Below are 15,115 nucleotides of genomic sequence, written 5' to 3' on the forward strand. Positions count from 1 at the left end.
TTTATCTGAGAGTACGTCTTTCAAGCTCCTTGGCCTAACGTTCGCAGGAAACATGGGTTGGAACAATTACATCGAGTGCATTGCCAGGGCCGCTGCAAGGAAGATGGTCTCTCTCTACCGTGCTAGACAACTACTAACACCCGAAAGTATCCTGTACCTCTATAAGGCAACCATTCGCCCATGTATGGAGTATTGCTGTCACATTTGGGCTGGTGCATCGGCTACTAGTCTCTCGCTCCTTGACAAGGTTCAAAAGAGAGTCGCAAATCTGATAGGCTCTGAACTGGCATCTAAGTTTCAGCCTCTGTCCCATCGACGAAACGTTGCATCCCTCTGCCTGTTCTACAAGTATTATAATGGTGAATGCTCTGACGAACTGCAAGCACTTATGCCCCACGACGTGAACACCCTCGACAGACCCGACAGGCTGCAAAATCCTACCCCCACACTGTAGAGATCCTTAGATGTAAAATATCTTTCTACTCTAGTAGTTTCTTCCCCAGAACCGCTAGACTTTGGAATACCATTCCAGGTCCCTGCTTCCCCAACTGTACTGACGTGCCGAAGTTCAAGTGCAACGTGAACCAACATCTTGCTGCCCAAATCCCTACATAGTACCCCAGTAGTTGTTGCCCCTGTTAGTAGCCCCCTACACCAAAGTGGCAATGTGCCTTGTATGGGGTGAAAATGTAAAAAAAAAAAAAAAAAAAAAAAAAAAAAACGTGACCATCGTCATAGATGGCCTGTCAGCTGAAAAATGACGACAAGATGAGTTGAACACAGACTGTCGATAATGAACAGACATTTTTTTACAGAAAGCGTTAGAAAACTTTAAAATCGGATTAAAAAAGATAAACATGATACTTTGTACTGAAACTCATCCAATATTAATAATAAAAATATTAATAATAAAAAACGAATTGAAAGGGAGAAAAGTTGTTAAAAAGTTTAAAAAGAAAAGGACTTTAAATATTTTGGCTGATCAACTCTAACACAAAACTGCGAATAACATATACAAAAATCGTAATTTCTCTTTTTAAAGGGGGTTGTTGATTTTCTTTATGGAATATACTTCCAAAATAAACTATTAAAGTTGTTTAAAAAATAATAGAAATATTATTTTTTATTGCCGCCATTTTGTAAACACTTATTTTAAATTAAAAATAATATTTCTATTATTTTTTTTAAACAATTTTAATAGTTTATTTTGGAAGTATATTCTTCAAAATTCTGATACCTTCAGGGCCACTACATTTAATACAAATAATTATTAATAAGCTTTTGAGATAACAAAAACGGTAATAAACTTAAAAAAAAATTAATCTATTTCACGCTGATATAAATATTGGACAGTAGAATAGTTGAGCTAAACAGATAAATGATTTTTCTTATTTAGAATTATTTAAACAAGGAATTCCGTTTTTACGATATCGCTTTTATTAAATTGTTAGGTGAAAGTACATAATATTTTCACCATACTCCCATTTTAAATAAGTTTCTAAATAATAATTTATTATTTCAGCACATAACTTAAATTACATGTAAAATTCATTTTTTATATGCATACTTTCATTTTTATTTTAAAATACGTTCTAAAAAATAGATAAATAAAAAAAGGCGCGTTTTTAATTTTTTTTTTTTTTAAATATCTCAAACATTTTAACACTTACTCTGCTATATTTAGATGCAGTAAAATTCTTTTTTTTATTGCATTAATCCACTGGTAAATTATTTCATTGGGGGAGGGGGGATGAAAACACGGTAACATTTTGTCCATTTTCGTAGTTACCTCAGCATTTTGGAATTATCCATCTCGACGGCATGTTTAAATTTATTTAACCCTCCAAAACTTTAAACCAACTTCCGGTTTAGTCATGAGACACGTGGCCAAATTTTGTAAGCATACTTGCGACCTGAATAGAAGACGTCTATTCCTAAGAGCAACGTTTAAGTGCTCTAAATCTTTTTGCCCTTGAGTGCAGGAGGCTTCGAGGCGACCTCATCCTCGCCTACAACATCTTCCATGAACGATGTAGCCTGGACTCGGACCAGTTTTCACTCCCACCCCGGATCGCGGGCTCCATGGGCACGCGAAAAAGGTTTACCTTCGATGGTTCCGGAGGCTTCGACGCCAAGCAGCGTTCTCGGTTCGGGTGGCATCTCCGTAGAATCAGCTATCTTATGAAGTCGTAAACCAGCCCACACTACAGGGTTTCAAGGCGACATTGGGCAGACGCTCATCGGACACCGTTTTCCACTTGTATAGTTTGTCTTTGTACATAGCCCCCTAAATTCTCACTAACTCCCCCCCCCCGTAAATAGCAACCGCTTGTGCTTTTATTCTTTGCTAATTAAATGAACGGAAGAAAAAAACATTCGACATTTAACGGCAAAATTTTTTTACATAAATTTGATAAACGTGCATCGTTCACTAAAACAAAATGATTTTTAGATTCCGAACGTTTATATATATATATATATATATATATATATATATATATATATATATATATATATATATATATATATATATATATATATATATATTTATATATGTATATATTTATATATGTATATATTTATATATGTATATATTTATATATGTATATATTTATATATGTATATATTTATATATATATATATATATATTTATATATAGGACATTGATTACAGTTTATTCATTTCAAAAGCAGAAAAAACACACGAATGCGTAGGTGAGGAAGTTGTGTTTGTAAAATTTCACCTTTTTTAATCAACATGAATTAAAATCTCATAAAACTTTATAAATTTAAGTGAAACTTAGAACAAATGTTATTATACTATAAAAAAATTAAAACATCATTTGTATACTATGTAAATTTTGAAGTAACAAAGTTAGTCTTCAATAATTTTATTAAACGATTTCAATTAGTCCCGTGACCCCACATCCCATTGACCGCATGGATCCCAGGGTATGTTGATTTAGACGCCACGGTTAGGCCACTTGACTGAAGAAACGAATCGCTCGTCAGATTGACATAGTAAATATAAAACTCCCAACACACACAAAATATTTAACTGTAAATTTTTATAACACAAAGTTTTTCAATAGCTTAAAAGTATAGATTAGAGCTATGTATATTTTCATATTTTATGAACCACCTTGAATGCAGATGTACTTAAAAATCAATTTATTTTATCAGATCATATATACGTGTGTGTGTGTGTGTGTGTGTGTGTGTGTGTGCGTGCGTGTGTGTGTGTGTGTGTGTGTGTGTGTGTGTGTGTGTGTGTGTGTGTACTGATGACCTTCTTTGCTTGGAACCGTGCATATAAAATTGACGCTACAAAACCGAATAATGTTTATAAAGGGCGAATTATAAGAGAATTAGTAGAAAGAGTTGAATGTCGTAAACAATTGAAAATGAGATAACGAAATAGGAAAATAGCAAAATGGGGCTAACCAGGTAGAAAAAAAAGAAGTTACAGAGACGAGAGAAGTGCGGGGGGGGGAACAAAGTATATTTATTGCAAATATATACAATTCAGCACAAGGACATTAAATCTATTTGTTATTTACAAATTTGGCATGTGTTACTTCTTACTCATTTGTTATATCCTATTCCTGTCACATTGCGTTATCGTATCTTATGATTGCGATAAGTTTGCACTCTTATTGTTTATTTGTTCTAGCAGGCCCCAACCCCCGGCGTTGCCCGGTCGTAAAATATGCATAAATATTATATTTTAATTAATGTAGAATTTTTATTTATTATAAACAGAAATACCGTAGGTATTAAACGTAAAAATGAAGAAACCGAGATATGTGCATATGAATATTATGTTTTTTTTTATCTAAAGAGTTCACTTCTTGTAAGTAAAAAAAAAAAGACTCGAGCTGAGATCGAAAACAAAACCTTGACAGCGAGTCAAGCACGATAACCATTACACCGTTGACATGTTTTTTAGAGTGTTTTCAAACAAACTCATACTTAACATAAGGAAGCTCTCATATTTCACGATCGTGCATGTGCAGTCGTGAAACAGTTAAAAACAAATAAAAACATGGTGGCCTCCCATATACGAACTTTTCAATTCTGATCCCGTATCATCCCTTTTTCTAGATTAAAATGGATTAAAAAGTTTTCCACATGTCTGAATATCCTATATACCAAATTCCAAGTCTGTAGATAAAAATTCGTTGAATATATAGGTTGAGAAGTGTCCTGATACACATTCTCACTTTTATAGATGTATATTGATTATTTCATTCACAGTGCGTTGCTGTTTTGTAACGTGTCTTGTCTGTTTATCCTCATTTATCACCCCCACGAGGGCTATATGTGACACAATATCGAACATCATCTTGAGACAGGCCATATACACACCACCACAAAGACACTAGGGTCGAAGATCTGATTACCAAAACAGAAATGGATTAGGAAATAGATGAATTTTATCTTGCCAAGTGTCCCATAACTGACCATTTATCTTTTATGGTGTCATCAATTTTTAAGTAGAATTTTTATTGTAAAACCTGTTTATTAATCATATAACAAATACTGATTCAACGGGTCACCGGTTTTCTGGTATTTATTTTATATAACCCAATTCTTTGTTCTCGTGATAATCTGTATTTCTTTTCGTTTTCACAGTTGCCACGCAGGCATTTTACGAAAGGGAAGTTCTCTTCTGTCGTGCAACAGAGAAAAGGCCATGGGACTTGCGTTACAAACCTCGTCGAAAACAGAAAAAGGACACAACCAAAACGGACGAAAAACCGGCGTCGAATGTGAAACTCTGAAAATAAGCATTAGCTAACAAGAACAAATTGCCAATTCTTTATTTTTTAAACGTTAGGTTTATTTCATATTTAGAAAATATTAAAAAAAAATTCAGTCAAAATAATACAAATAAAGAGACACACAAACAAAAATGCACAGACGGACTTATAAAATGCGTCAAGTCTAAACGCACTTGTTTTACGTCATGGGAACAAAAGTGGAAGATTTGAGTTTACATCTAACGCGGGCCCACTACATATATTGAACGACAGAATCGAAGAAATAGATGTGGTTATTACGTAAAATTACGTATCTTGACTCCAAAAAAGCACAAACTCAAGGTTACATCGTGTGCAATTCCGCGGGAACTAAATTGTCCGTTTTTTTGTTACAGTCTGACGTCATATGCAACAATATTGAAACATTTCATACAACATTAGATTTTTTTCTTATTCTTCCATTCTTTCTTTCTTTTATATTTTTTCTTCATTTGTTATTCATTTCCTTTTTATTCTTTTTTCATTTTTATTCGCTTTCGTCCTTTTTCTTTCTTCTTTTGATACGTTTAACAACCATGATTTCATTCTTCTATTTTTCCCTTTCTTATTTATCTTCTTTCTTTCATTTCCTATTCTTTCTTCATTCTTTCCATACTTCTTCCGCTATTTTCTTTTTCTTTCTTTCCTTTTGCTAAATTATTGTTTTCTTTCCTCCCAATTCTATTTTCTTTAATTCCAACTTTCACTCCTTTTCCGAATTTTCTTCCGTCTACCTGTCCTCCCTTCTCATTTGCGCTTTCTTTCATCATGTCACTCCCCTTTCTTTGTTTTAATTTCTTTCTTCATTTATCTTTCTACTGTGTTATTTTTCTACCAACAGAAAAACCGATCAGCTACTACTAATTAAAAAAAGCAAAATGAAAGAAAGACGAACCTCTTAATTCTGCCTCCTCCAATCTTACAATTTTTGTTCCTATCAAACAACTTCGTGCGTTACACAAGTTTGCCATCTACGATTGTCCATTCTTCCGTAATTTAAACGTTATCTTTTTATTTTTATATTTTTTGTGTTTTCTAAAATGCATTTTGGAAATATGAAATAAACCAATTGTTCGTTTCTTTTTCTTATCTACTGTTTATTTTCTGTGCAATAAATTATATATATATATATATATATATATATATATATATATATATATATATATATATATATATATATATCGCTTCTATCGATTGGTTTCCGAGATGTAAATACAATAAAACTCGCGTGATTATTAAAGAGTTCTCAATGCAGGACAGAGCTGGTATGTAGTCTGTTTATTATGCAAACTTTATTGGTTACATATGTGCATACATGTTTCCGTGGAGTCCACATTTCGGAACAACTCAACTGAAACATGTATGCACATATGTAACCAAAATGTGTGTATAGTAAACTATATATATATATATATATATATATATATATATATATATATATATATATATATATATATATATATATATATATATATATAATTCAAAATATGAGGTTAGAAAGAACGACCACGTGCGTATCTGTATTTTTTTAAATAAACAAAAATTTATTTATTTAGTTTTAAATTTTCGGCTTAAAGATTTATTTATTTAAAGTTTCATATTTTCGGCTTATAAAGTCTTCATCAGGAATTTTCTTTTTAAACAATACAATATATTTTTTTTTTTTTTTTTTTTTCTTACGTGCCATGATGTCGTTCGGCACAGTTTGTTGGTCGTTCTTTCTAACCTCATATTTTGAATTCCGTTTTCTCCGTGCTTCTAAAAAGTGGATTACTACTACTACTACTACTACTACTACTACTACTACTACTACTACTACTAATAATAATAATAATAAATAGTGTATATAGTTATCATGCTGGAATAAAAGTGTTTTTAAGTCCGTTTACAGTATGAAAATTAATTGTACCTTTTGCATAGATTAATTAAATTGTCAACAAGTAAACAGACAGACAGGAATACGATATATATATATATATATATATATATATATATATATATATATATATATATATATATGAAAAATCAACCTGAGTCGGAACAAATAATTCTAATATATACTAGCAGTTCCTCCCGGCCTTGCTCGGACTCTATATACTGTTCATAACATGTGTATATGTATATATTAAAAACTGTGAATATGTACAGTAATGCTTTTTATATTATAGGCTTCCTTAAGTACCATAGAGAAAAGTTGGCAGAAGTCGACTTTTTTTTTTTAAAACTTTAACCCCAATTTTGACCCTTCAAAATTTATTGTTTTGGGTTCAAATTGAATTAAAATGTTTGACCCATGTCCAAGTAACCTACCTCTAAGATTTCAAGTATTTAGACCCAAAAATTGCCGGAAGAGTTTTGTAGAGCTTGCAAAGGTTAGCTCTGTCAACTTTGACCTCCTTGTAGCCAGAGTTTCCTACAAAACCTGATTAAAAAGCTGCATGTCTGGATATCCTTCATGTAAAATTTCTAATGTTCAGACCCAAAATTGGCTTAATAGTTTGCTAGAGAACGCAAAGGTCAAATCTTTTGAAATTTGACAGAGTTATTTGGTAGGGAAATGTACATATACATACACAGACATTTTCATTTTTATAGATATAGACATATAAAAACAAATAATTATATATATATTATATATATATATATATATATTATATATATACATATATATACACACACAAATATATATATATATATATATATATATATAGAGAGAGAGAGAGAGAGAGAGAGAGAGGGATGGAGGGAGAGAGAGACATATGAAAATATCTCACTCACTTCACGTTACGAAATCTGTACACATTTTAACGGCTTTTTGTTCTGAAACAGAACAAACATATCCATTTCACATTAAAAACACCACAAGCATATTTGATATTATTTTATTAGTATTTTTTTCTTTAAATTAATCATCCCAATAAAGTATTGAAACTAAGCGGCTTGTTTATTTTTCATCTTCCGATCAATTTGAAAAATTATTTCCATAATTTTTATCATCTATATATATATATATGTATATATATATATATATGTATATATATATATATATATATATATATATATTGAAAAATATGATTTTTCAATTATAGTCACCCTTTGTGCATACCACACCTTCTAGTTTAGAGCTTGATACTCGTTAAATATAACTTCAGAGCATACATAAAAGAATAAATTGCAAGGTTTTATTCAATCTTACTATTTAGTTCTTGCATCATAACAAATTTCTGTACATTTTACTGACACGTTTCGTTACACAGAAACAACCATTTTTTATATGTCAATATTGACTTTTAATTATTCTAATTCATGTAGATTTCGTATTTATTATTATGGAACCAATTCTCTATTGATATTTATATTATGCCCGCTGCCAAGTGCTGCCTGGTCGAAATCTACGCTTAAATATATTTTAATTTATGGCGATTTGTATTTATTATCAAAGACCCAATTCTATATTGCATGTGACTTGAAAAATAAAATAAAATATATTTGAGTGCTATCACCTAGAATCGAAACCAAAGCACTTAAGTCTCAAGCGGTAACTACTGTAAACTGACATAAGGAAACATACAAATAAAGTCTTTACAAATCATCGTACTTAAACCTATAAGTATATTTGGGAATACATGAAGGATACACATTATGTTGACTTACTAAATTCCAATTTGTTCAATTTTGCCCCCCCCCTAGCAGCTATTTGTCCGGTTAAATATCAAATCACATGTCCGAATATCCCATATATCAAGTTTTTAGTATGTAGACTAAAAATTGTAAGTATAGTCTAAAAGATACCGTTCTGAACACACCTATACACACATATATACAATGAGTTCACTATACACACATATATACATGAGTTCACTTATAATATATACAACTATATATTATGGAATGTTCCGACTCAGAGGTTGAATTTCACTGTTATTGACACATATTCATCAATATATATATATATGTGTGTGTGTGCGCGCGTTTGCGTGCTTGCTTGCGTGCGTATGTGTGTATGTATGTGTGTGTGTGCGTAAAAAGTAAATATAAAATATATCTTCTTATCTTATAACTAATATAATTCACCCTTGCATCACTACCTTTAAAAAATATCTGTCTATTTGGTCGGGCTCCTGTGACTCTCTCTCTTCGTATTTCCCTATCTTCCACCAGCTGCCTCAGATCTTAAGGATCACAGTTAGCGTCATGGATCTAGCTCGTCCTATACTCGTGCGCCTGAATCATGGATTCCAAAACAATACATTTCTCACCAGTTCTTGCTGTCTTCTCTGATAGAGACCGGCAAATCGTAGGTGGTGAGTCGCTTCCCGATGGTAATAGATATAGCGGGTAGGTGGCCATAAAATTGCTGCTCCGTGGGATGATCTTGCCAAGATATATTTTACAATGTTCGTTGCATACGGGTGTACGTGCCGGTTAGCTTTCTTTTCACTTTTTTGGTTAATGTCCAGGTTGTACGATGGGCGGGCAATATGTAATGCCCCTGACCCACTTCCATAGCAGTAGAGCAACGAAACTTGGCACAGTTATTAGTATTTCTCTACATAGGAACTACCCAGAGTTAAGTATTTCTCCCATCGTTTGATGCAGCTCTGGAGACCGTTTTTGTAGAACACCCCAGGTTGGTCCTCCAACCACGACGTGACTTCAGAAATCAAGACTGCATCATCTGAGAAACGCTTTCCTTTCAAAAACAACTTCATGGCTGGGAAGAGGTGAAAGGCAGAAGGTGCAAGGTCAGGAGAGTAGAAAGGATGGGGAAGGATTTCATAACCACACGCCCGTGCTTCTGATCTGGCGACATGCGAGTTGTGGAACGGAACGTTGTCCTGCAGGAGAGAGGTACTTTTGCTGATCTTGCCCCGTCTCTTTATTTTGATAGCTCCCCTTAATTTCCTCAAAAGTGAAGCATAATAGGCACCTGTAATTGTGGTACTCTTTGCCAGGAAATCTGTCATCACTACTCTGTCCTGGTCCCAGAAGACCGTGAGCATGACCTTGCCAGCGGAGGGCTGCACCCTTGCCTTCTTTGGAGGTGGTGAGTCCAAGTGCGTCCACTGCATTGACTGGGCTTTGGTCTATGGATCATAGTGATGGACCCAGGTCTCATCCTGTGTAATCAGTCGTTTGAAAAACTTTGACTCATCTTCTTGGCACATCTCCAAATTCATCCTCGAGCACTCGACGCGTTCTCGCTTCTGGAATGGTGTGAACAACCTGGGAATCAATCTGGCAGGCACCTTATGCATATGCAAATGGTCATGAATGATAGTTTCCACAGACGCTGTACTAATCTTGACATCTTGTGCTATTTGGCGAATAGTAATGCGCAGATCTTCCAAAATGGCAGCCTCAACTTGATGGACAGATGCCTCATCAATGGTAGAAGGGGGGGGGGCGACCAGGTCTGGGAGCTGTTTCCACAGACTTCCGGCCATGTTTGAATTAACGATGCCAGCGTTTTACAAGGTCATATGATGGGGCATTATCACCATAAGTTTCTTTCATTTCATCAAAAGCCTCCTGTGGTGTGCGTCCTTTCAAATATCAAAACCGGATCACTGCTGGACATTCAACAGGCTCCATTTCACACCTGACTCAGTTCAAACGCCTGTAAAACAGAAACCACATTTAGTTCAGAGCTGTAATTTGTCACATAGATATATAAATCATTGCACATGCAAAATTTCAGCTAGATCAGACAACTGGAAGTGGGTAAGGGGCATTACTTATTACACGCCCCTCGTAGCACCATAAACAAGGACAGGCTGTCTTTTCAGTTTGTCTATACTGACCGTAGCTTATCCAAGGTAGCTCATGTTTCTGAGATGCGAATTTATATATTTTAAGCATCTTAAAATATAAAAAAACTTTTTAATTTCAATTATTTTCAGGATATACAAAATCCTTTTAATACAAGTTTGCATAACATAAATATTTTTCTCATTGGTAGCAATTTCGATGTCGCTTTCCATGTATATCTAAATAATTTTTTAAAACGGGATATGTGTTTCATAAATTTAAAAAATGTATATATTTATTTATTTAGTTGCAGGCTGCTATTCTCAGCTTCCTAGTTGTTGTTTCATGGCGTATTGGCCAACTATTCTGGTTTTCGTCAGGTGGTTAATCGCGACGGGATAGCAATGCTGAGTCTCTTAGCTGTATTCTCAGCAATTACTGCTTTCCATAAATTTTTTTGTTTTACCATGTTTTGGCAAACTAATCCTCTGGCCGAATTTGGGTAGGAGTGAAACCGTTATTTTCAGACAATGTACATCTGGATACAATTAAGAAACTCAACATTCTTATCCCGTCGCGATTTACGCCCTGACGAAGTTTGCCGAAACGTTGTGAAACAAACAAATATGATGATGAGGAAAACAGTCCGCAAATAAATAAATATACAAATTACTCATCTCAAAGGATTCCAATAATAAAATAATTTTTTTATTATTGTTATTTAACCCAAAACAAGACACTGTGCCACTTGGACGCACAGAGCTACTACTTTGGGCCAATTAGGCAGGGATATTATGTAGGGACTTGAGCAGCGAGGTGTCAGTTTATACTACACTTCAACTTTTGCATGTCATTACAGTTAGGAAAGCAGTAACCCGGGAGGGAATTCCAAAGTCTAGCAGTTCGAGAGAAGAAACTATTAGAGTAGAAGATTTTCAGGCATTTAGGGATCTCTACAATGTAGGGGTGGGATTTTGCTGCTTGTCGGATTAGTCGGGCGTACAAGTGCTTTTTCGGCAGGGCACATTCCATTAAAATATTTCTAAAACAAGCACGGAGATTAATCATTTCGGCGATCGGACAAAGGTTGGAGTTTGATTGATAGCGCGGGACCTACATAACATAATAGCATAAAAAATATTGCATAAATACTTTTAAAACTAAGTGACCTTTTTCACAAATTCGTAAAAAAAGACGTGTTCAAAGCGAATTAGTTTTCATGTATAACATCATTTCTAATGTCAATAAAATACATAAATACATTCATCGTAGTTATTTTCTCTCTCGACAAAGACTGGGTGTACTTTTACTCGCGGATTTCACAAATGTTTTCTTTGTACTAGTTATAAAACGGTAAAAACTAAGTAAAGATTATATAGTTTATTCAGTTGACTTCTTGTTTGCTGTATACCAACTAAAGAGGACAGAAAATGATGTATCGAAAGGAACCGCTATTACAAACATATAGCTTCGTTAAAACTGATTATAGACCATTTTATGCAAGATTGACGCTTTTGCACCCAGTCATTGTTGTCTGTAACATCATGTCCGTTAAATTATCGTTCATACTGTTATGGTGTGTTTTTTGGATATTATCACAGCGTAGATATCTATGTTATGGTGTGACGGACAATGCCAAAGGTCTGAAGGATTATAATTATTGATTTGTTAACTTTTATGTAGTAAAAGATATGCAAAGAAAATGTTTTGAAAGAAAGGAATGTTTAGCTAAAATATTTATGTTAAAAAATCTAGCGAAGGAATTTTGACTTTGATTTATATTTATAAACAATAAAATAATACAAAAATAGTTATATAATAAAATAGATTTAGGATTTCAATTTTATATAAACAATGGAATTGACCTGATAACAAAGAAAGAGTAGGTTTTATATATAGAATAAAGATACAAGTAAAAGAGAGAGGGAGAGACAGAGAGAGGGAGAGAGGGAGAGAGAGAACATGAGAGAACGTGAGAGCCGTGGAAGCATTCGACTGAGTTAGCTAAGAGACTTTGTAAGGATCAAAGAGCGAAAGCGTTGTAAATCCCTGAGGGAAACACCTTACCGTGTAAATGAGAATAAAACAAGGAAAAACAAAAAGAAGTCCTGTTCACGGTGAAATGTTTTCTTGCATTGTCCAAAAGACGATGAGAGCCACGACCTAAGGTTAGTAGCCCGTTATCAAACGGCCATTATGTGTTTATGTGTCATGTTTGTTGAACCGTCCCTAACTAATGATTGTTACCTTGTCCATGTTACGTGAACCGTTTGAATATGTATAAACACACACACACAACACCCCCACCACCACCCCACCACCCACAATATATTTATAACTACTAGACGATACGAGCATCGATTTCATACAGACGTATATTATATAGACTAGACGTGCATGAACGCACATACATACAGGCGTTATATACAACAATACCAGTGATTGCTTAGAAGAGTTATCCACTCGAACCAGGTGAAAACATATTCTGTTTATATGATAAAATAACTATGCGAACAGAATTCCTAATGATTATTAGTTGGCGTACCTACTAATATTAAGCGACAATATTTCTCTGTTTTCAATAATAAACGTCGAACTCGATATAGCCGATTCTATAGTTCTTAACTAGATCAACCAGGCTTGCAAAATTAGAACGTAAAAGATTCGACTCTTATTTCGACTACGACTCCAAAGATTCCAAAAATTCATATTTCGACGCCTAGAACTCTAAAATATCCAATTTCGACTCGAAAGTTTATTTTAAATACTTCATTCAAACTGATTGTTGATTCTTCGGATATTTAAATATCCGATTCTTACTACGATTTCTAGCAGTTTCATAATCCCGGATCCAACTCCGTCCAATATCTAAATCTTTGACTTCACAATCTCTGGATCAATTAGACCAATCATAATACAATTTCTTATCGTAAATCAATAAAAAGATTAAAATAAACAACTCAATATACACATTCATTTATATAAAAATGTTTAATTTTCAAAAAATATTTATCTATACAATATGAAAAATCAGTATTGTTGTCTAAACTTCTAAAATGTTTTATTTAAATATAAAACTTGTATTTAAAATGTCCATTTTTGTTGCTGTACAAGTTTTCTCCTCCCCAAACATTCTCTTAAATGGACTCACGAAAGAAAGCTCCCAGGACGTCAGGAAGATGGATCCAAAAGACACGGTCTCCGGAAGATCTGACCAATCTCTCTGATCCATTTCGTGCTCACTAGATTCAAACAAATTAAAAAAATAATTTAAAAAATAGTAAAAACATGCTTACTCTGGACGTAAATATTTTTCAATACATACGAGACAATTATTTATTCTGTCGTTTTATTGTAAGATTTATTTGTTTTGCGGCAAGGTAACTCTTTCGTGGTCACGTTTTTATTGTCGTTTCAACCCAAACAAAGCACAGGACTACTTAGTCGTGAGGGGTTACTACTTCGGACCGAATATGCAGGGATACTATTTATGAAGTTGAGCAGTGAGATGTCTGTTCACATTACACTTGAATTTCTGCATGTCAGTAAGTCAGAGAAGCAGGCCCGGTAGGGAATTCCAAAGTGCAGCAATCTCCGAGTAAAAGGCTTTACGGAATCTAGGGATCTTTGTAGTGTAAGGGTGGGATTTTGCTGCTTGTAGAGTGTCGAGAGTATTGTCGGCGAGGAGGTACTAGTACCCGGGGTTCACCAGACCAATGTCCATTTTAAAACAGACACAAGGGTGCCACGTTTCGCGATGGGACAGAGGTTGGAATTTAGTTGATAGTTCAGGGCCTTTTTTTAATCATGTCTAGGAGCGAGAGACTAGTGGCAGATGCATCAGCCCAGATGTGGTATCAATACTCCATGCATGGGAAAATAGTGGCCTTGTAGAGATACAGGATACTCCCAGATGTAAGTAGCCTTTTAGCACGGTAGAGAGAGGGAGAGAGGGAGAGAGAGAGAGAGAGAGAGAGAGAGAGAGACCACCTTCCTCGCAGCAGCCTTGGCAATTGCTTCAATGTATTTGTTCCAATTCATGTTGCCTGTGAATGTTTACTCTAGGAGCCTGAAGGAAGTACTTTCAGGCAGTGCATCATTAGTCATGGTAATCGGTGGTTGAGAAGGTTTCTTGTAATTATTAAACGAAATAAGCTCAATCTTGGCAGCATTGAAGCTGAAACGAAATGCTGATCCGCGACAATTATTTGCGTACGATTAGTTGAATAAAAGCACGATTATGGATTCATACGTCATTATTGCGATATTAACATCTGTTGAGTTTATGGACATCGCCTGTTTTTTTTTTTTTTTTTTTTTTTGATTCAGCTTCAAAGTGTTTAGAAGAATTCATATTCTCTCGTGCAAGATCACATAAAAACACAAAATAGCTGGTCATCTTCAAATGTCTTCAAGTCTAATGTTAACAAATTCCTAATGAACCGCCCCCCTAATTAAACACTTCATAAAATCTCCTCACTAACGTAATGTACTTGCAATAACCCTTATCCCTGAGTGGCTTCCGGGCCTTGATAAGTGGTGATCACTGTATAAAAAAAAAAA

General features: G+C 34.3%; 2 protein-coding genes across 2 annotated transcripts in view; one reads left to right on the forward strand and one right to left on the reverse strand.

Moving 5' to 3' along the window:
- LOC145292219 (prolyl 4-hydroxylase subunit alpha-1-like) overlaps window positions 1-5,884 on the forward strand; it is a 94,999-nt gene extending 89,115 nt beyond the window's left edge. Inside the window, exon 13 of the mRNA XM_080138540.1 lies at window positions 4,635-5,884. Coding sequence (XP_079994666.1) covers window positions 4,635-4,783 — 149 coding nt within the window. The 3' untranslated portion in view covers window positions 4,784-5,884. The remainder of the gene's footprint in view (window positions 1-4,634) is intronic.
- Window positions 5,885-13,533: 7,649 nt separating this feature from the next.
- Window positions 13,534-15,115, reverse strand: part of LOC145292371 (prolyl 4-hydroxylase subunit alpha-3-like) — a 37,997-nt gene continuing 36,415 nt past the window's right edge. Inside the window, exon 12 of the mRNA XM_080138701.1 lies at window positions 13,534-13,794. Coding sequence (XP_079994827.1) covers window positions 13,724-13,794 — 71 coding nt within the window. The 3' untranslated portion in view covers window positions 13,534-13,723. The remainder of the gene's footprint in view (window positions 13,795-15,115) is intronic.

Source organism: Euprymna scolopes, chromosome 13 (genome assembly GCF_053919585.1).
Source record: "Euprymna scolopes isolate OS-2025 chromosome 13, ASM5391958v1, whole genome shotgun sequence".
NCBI lineage: Eukaryota > Metazoa > Mollusca > Cephalopoda > Sepiida > Sepiolidae > Euprymna > Euprymna scolopes.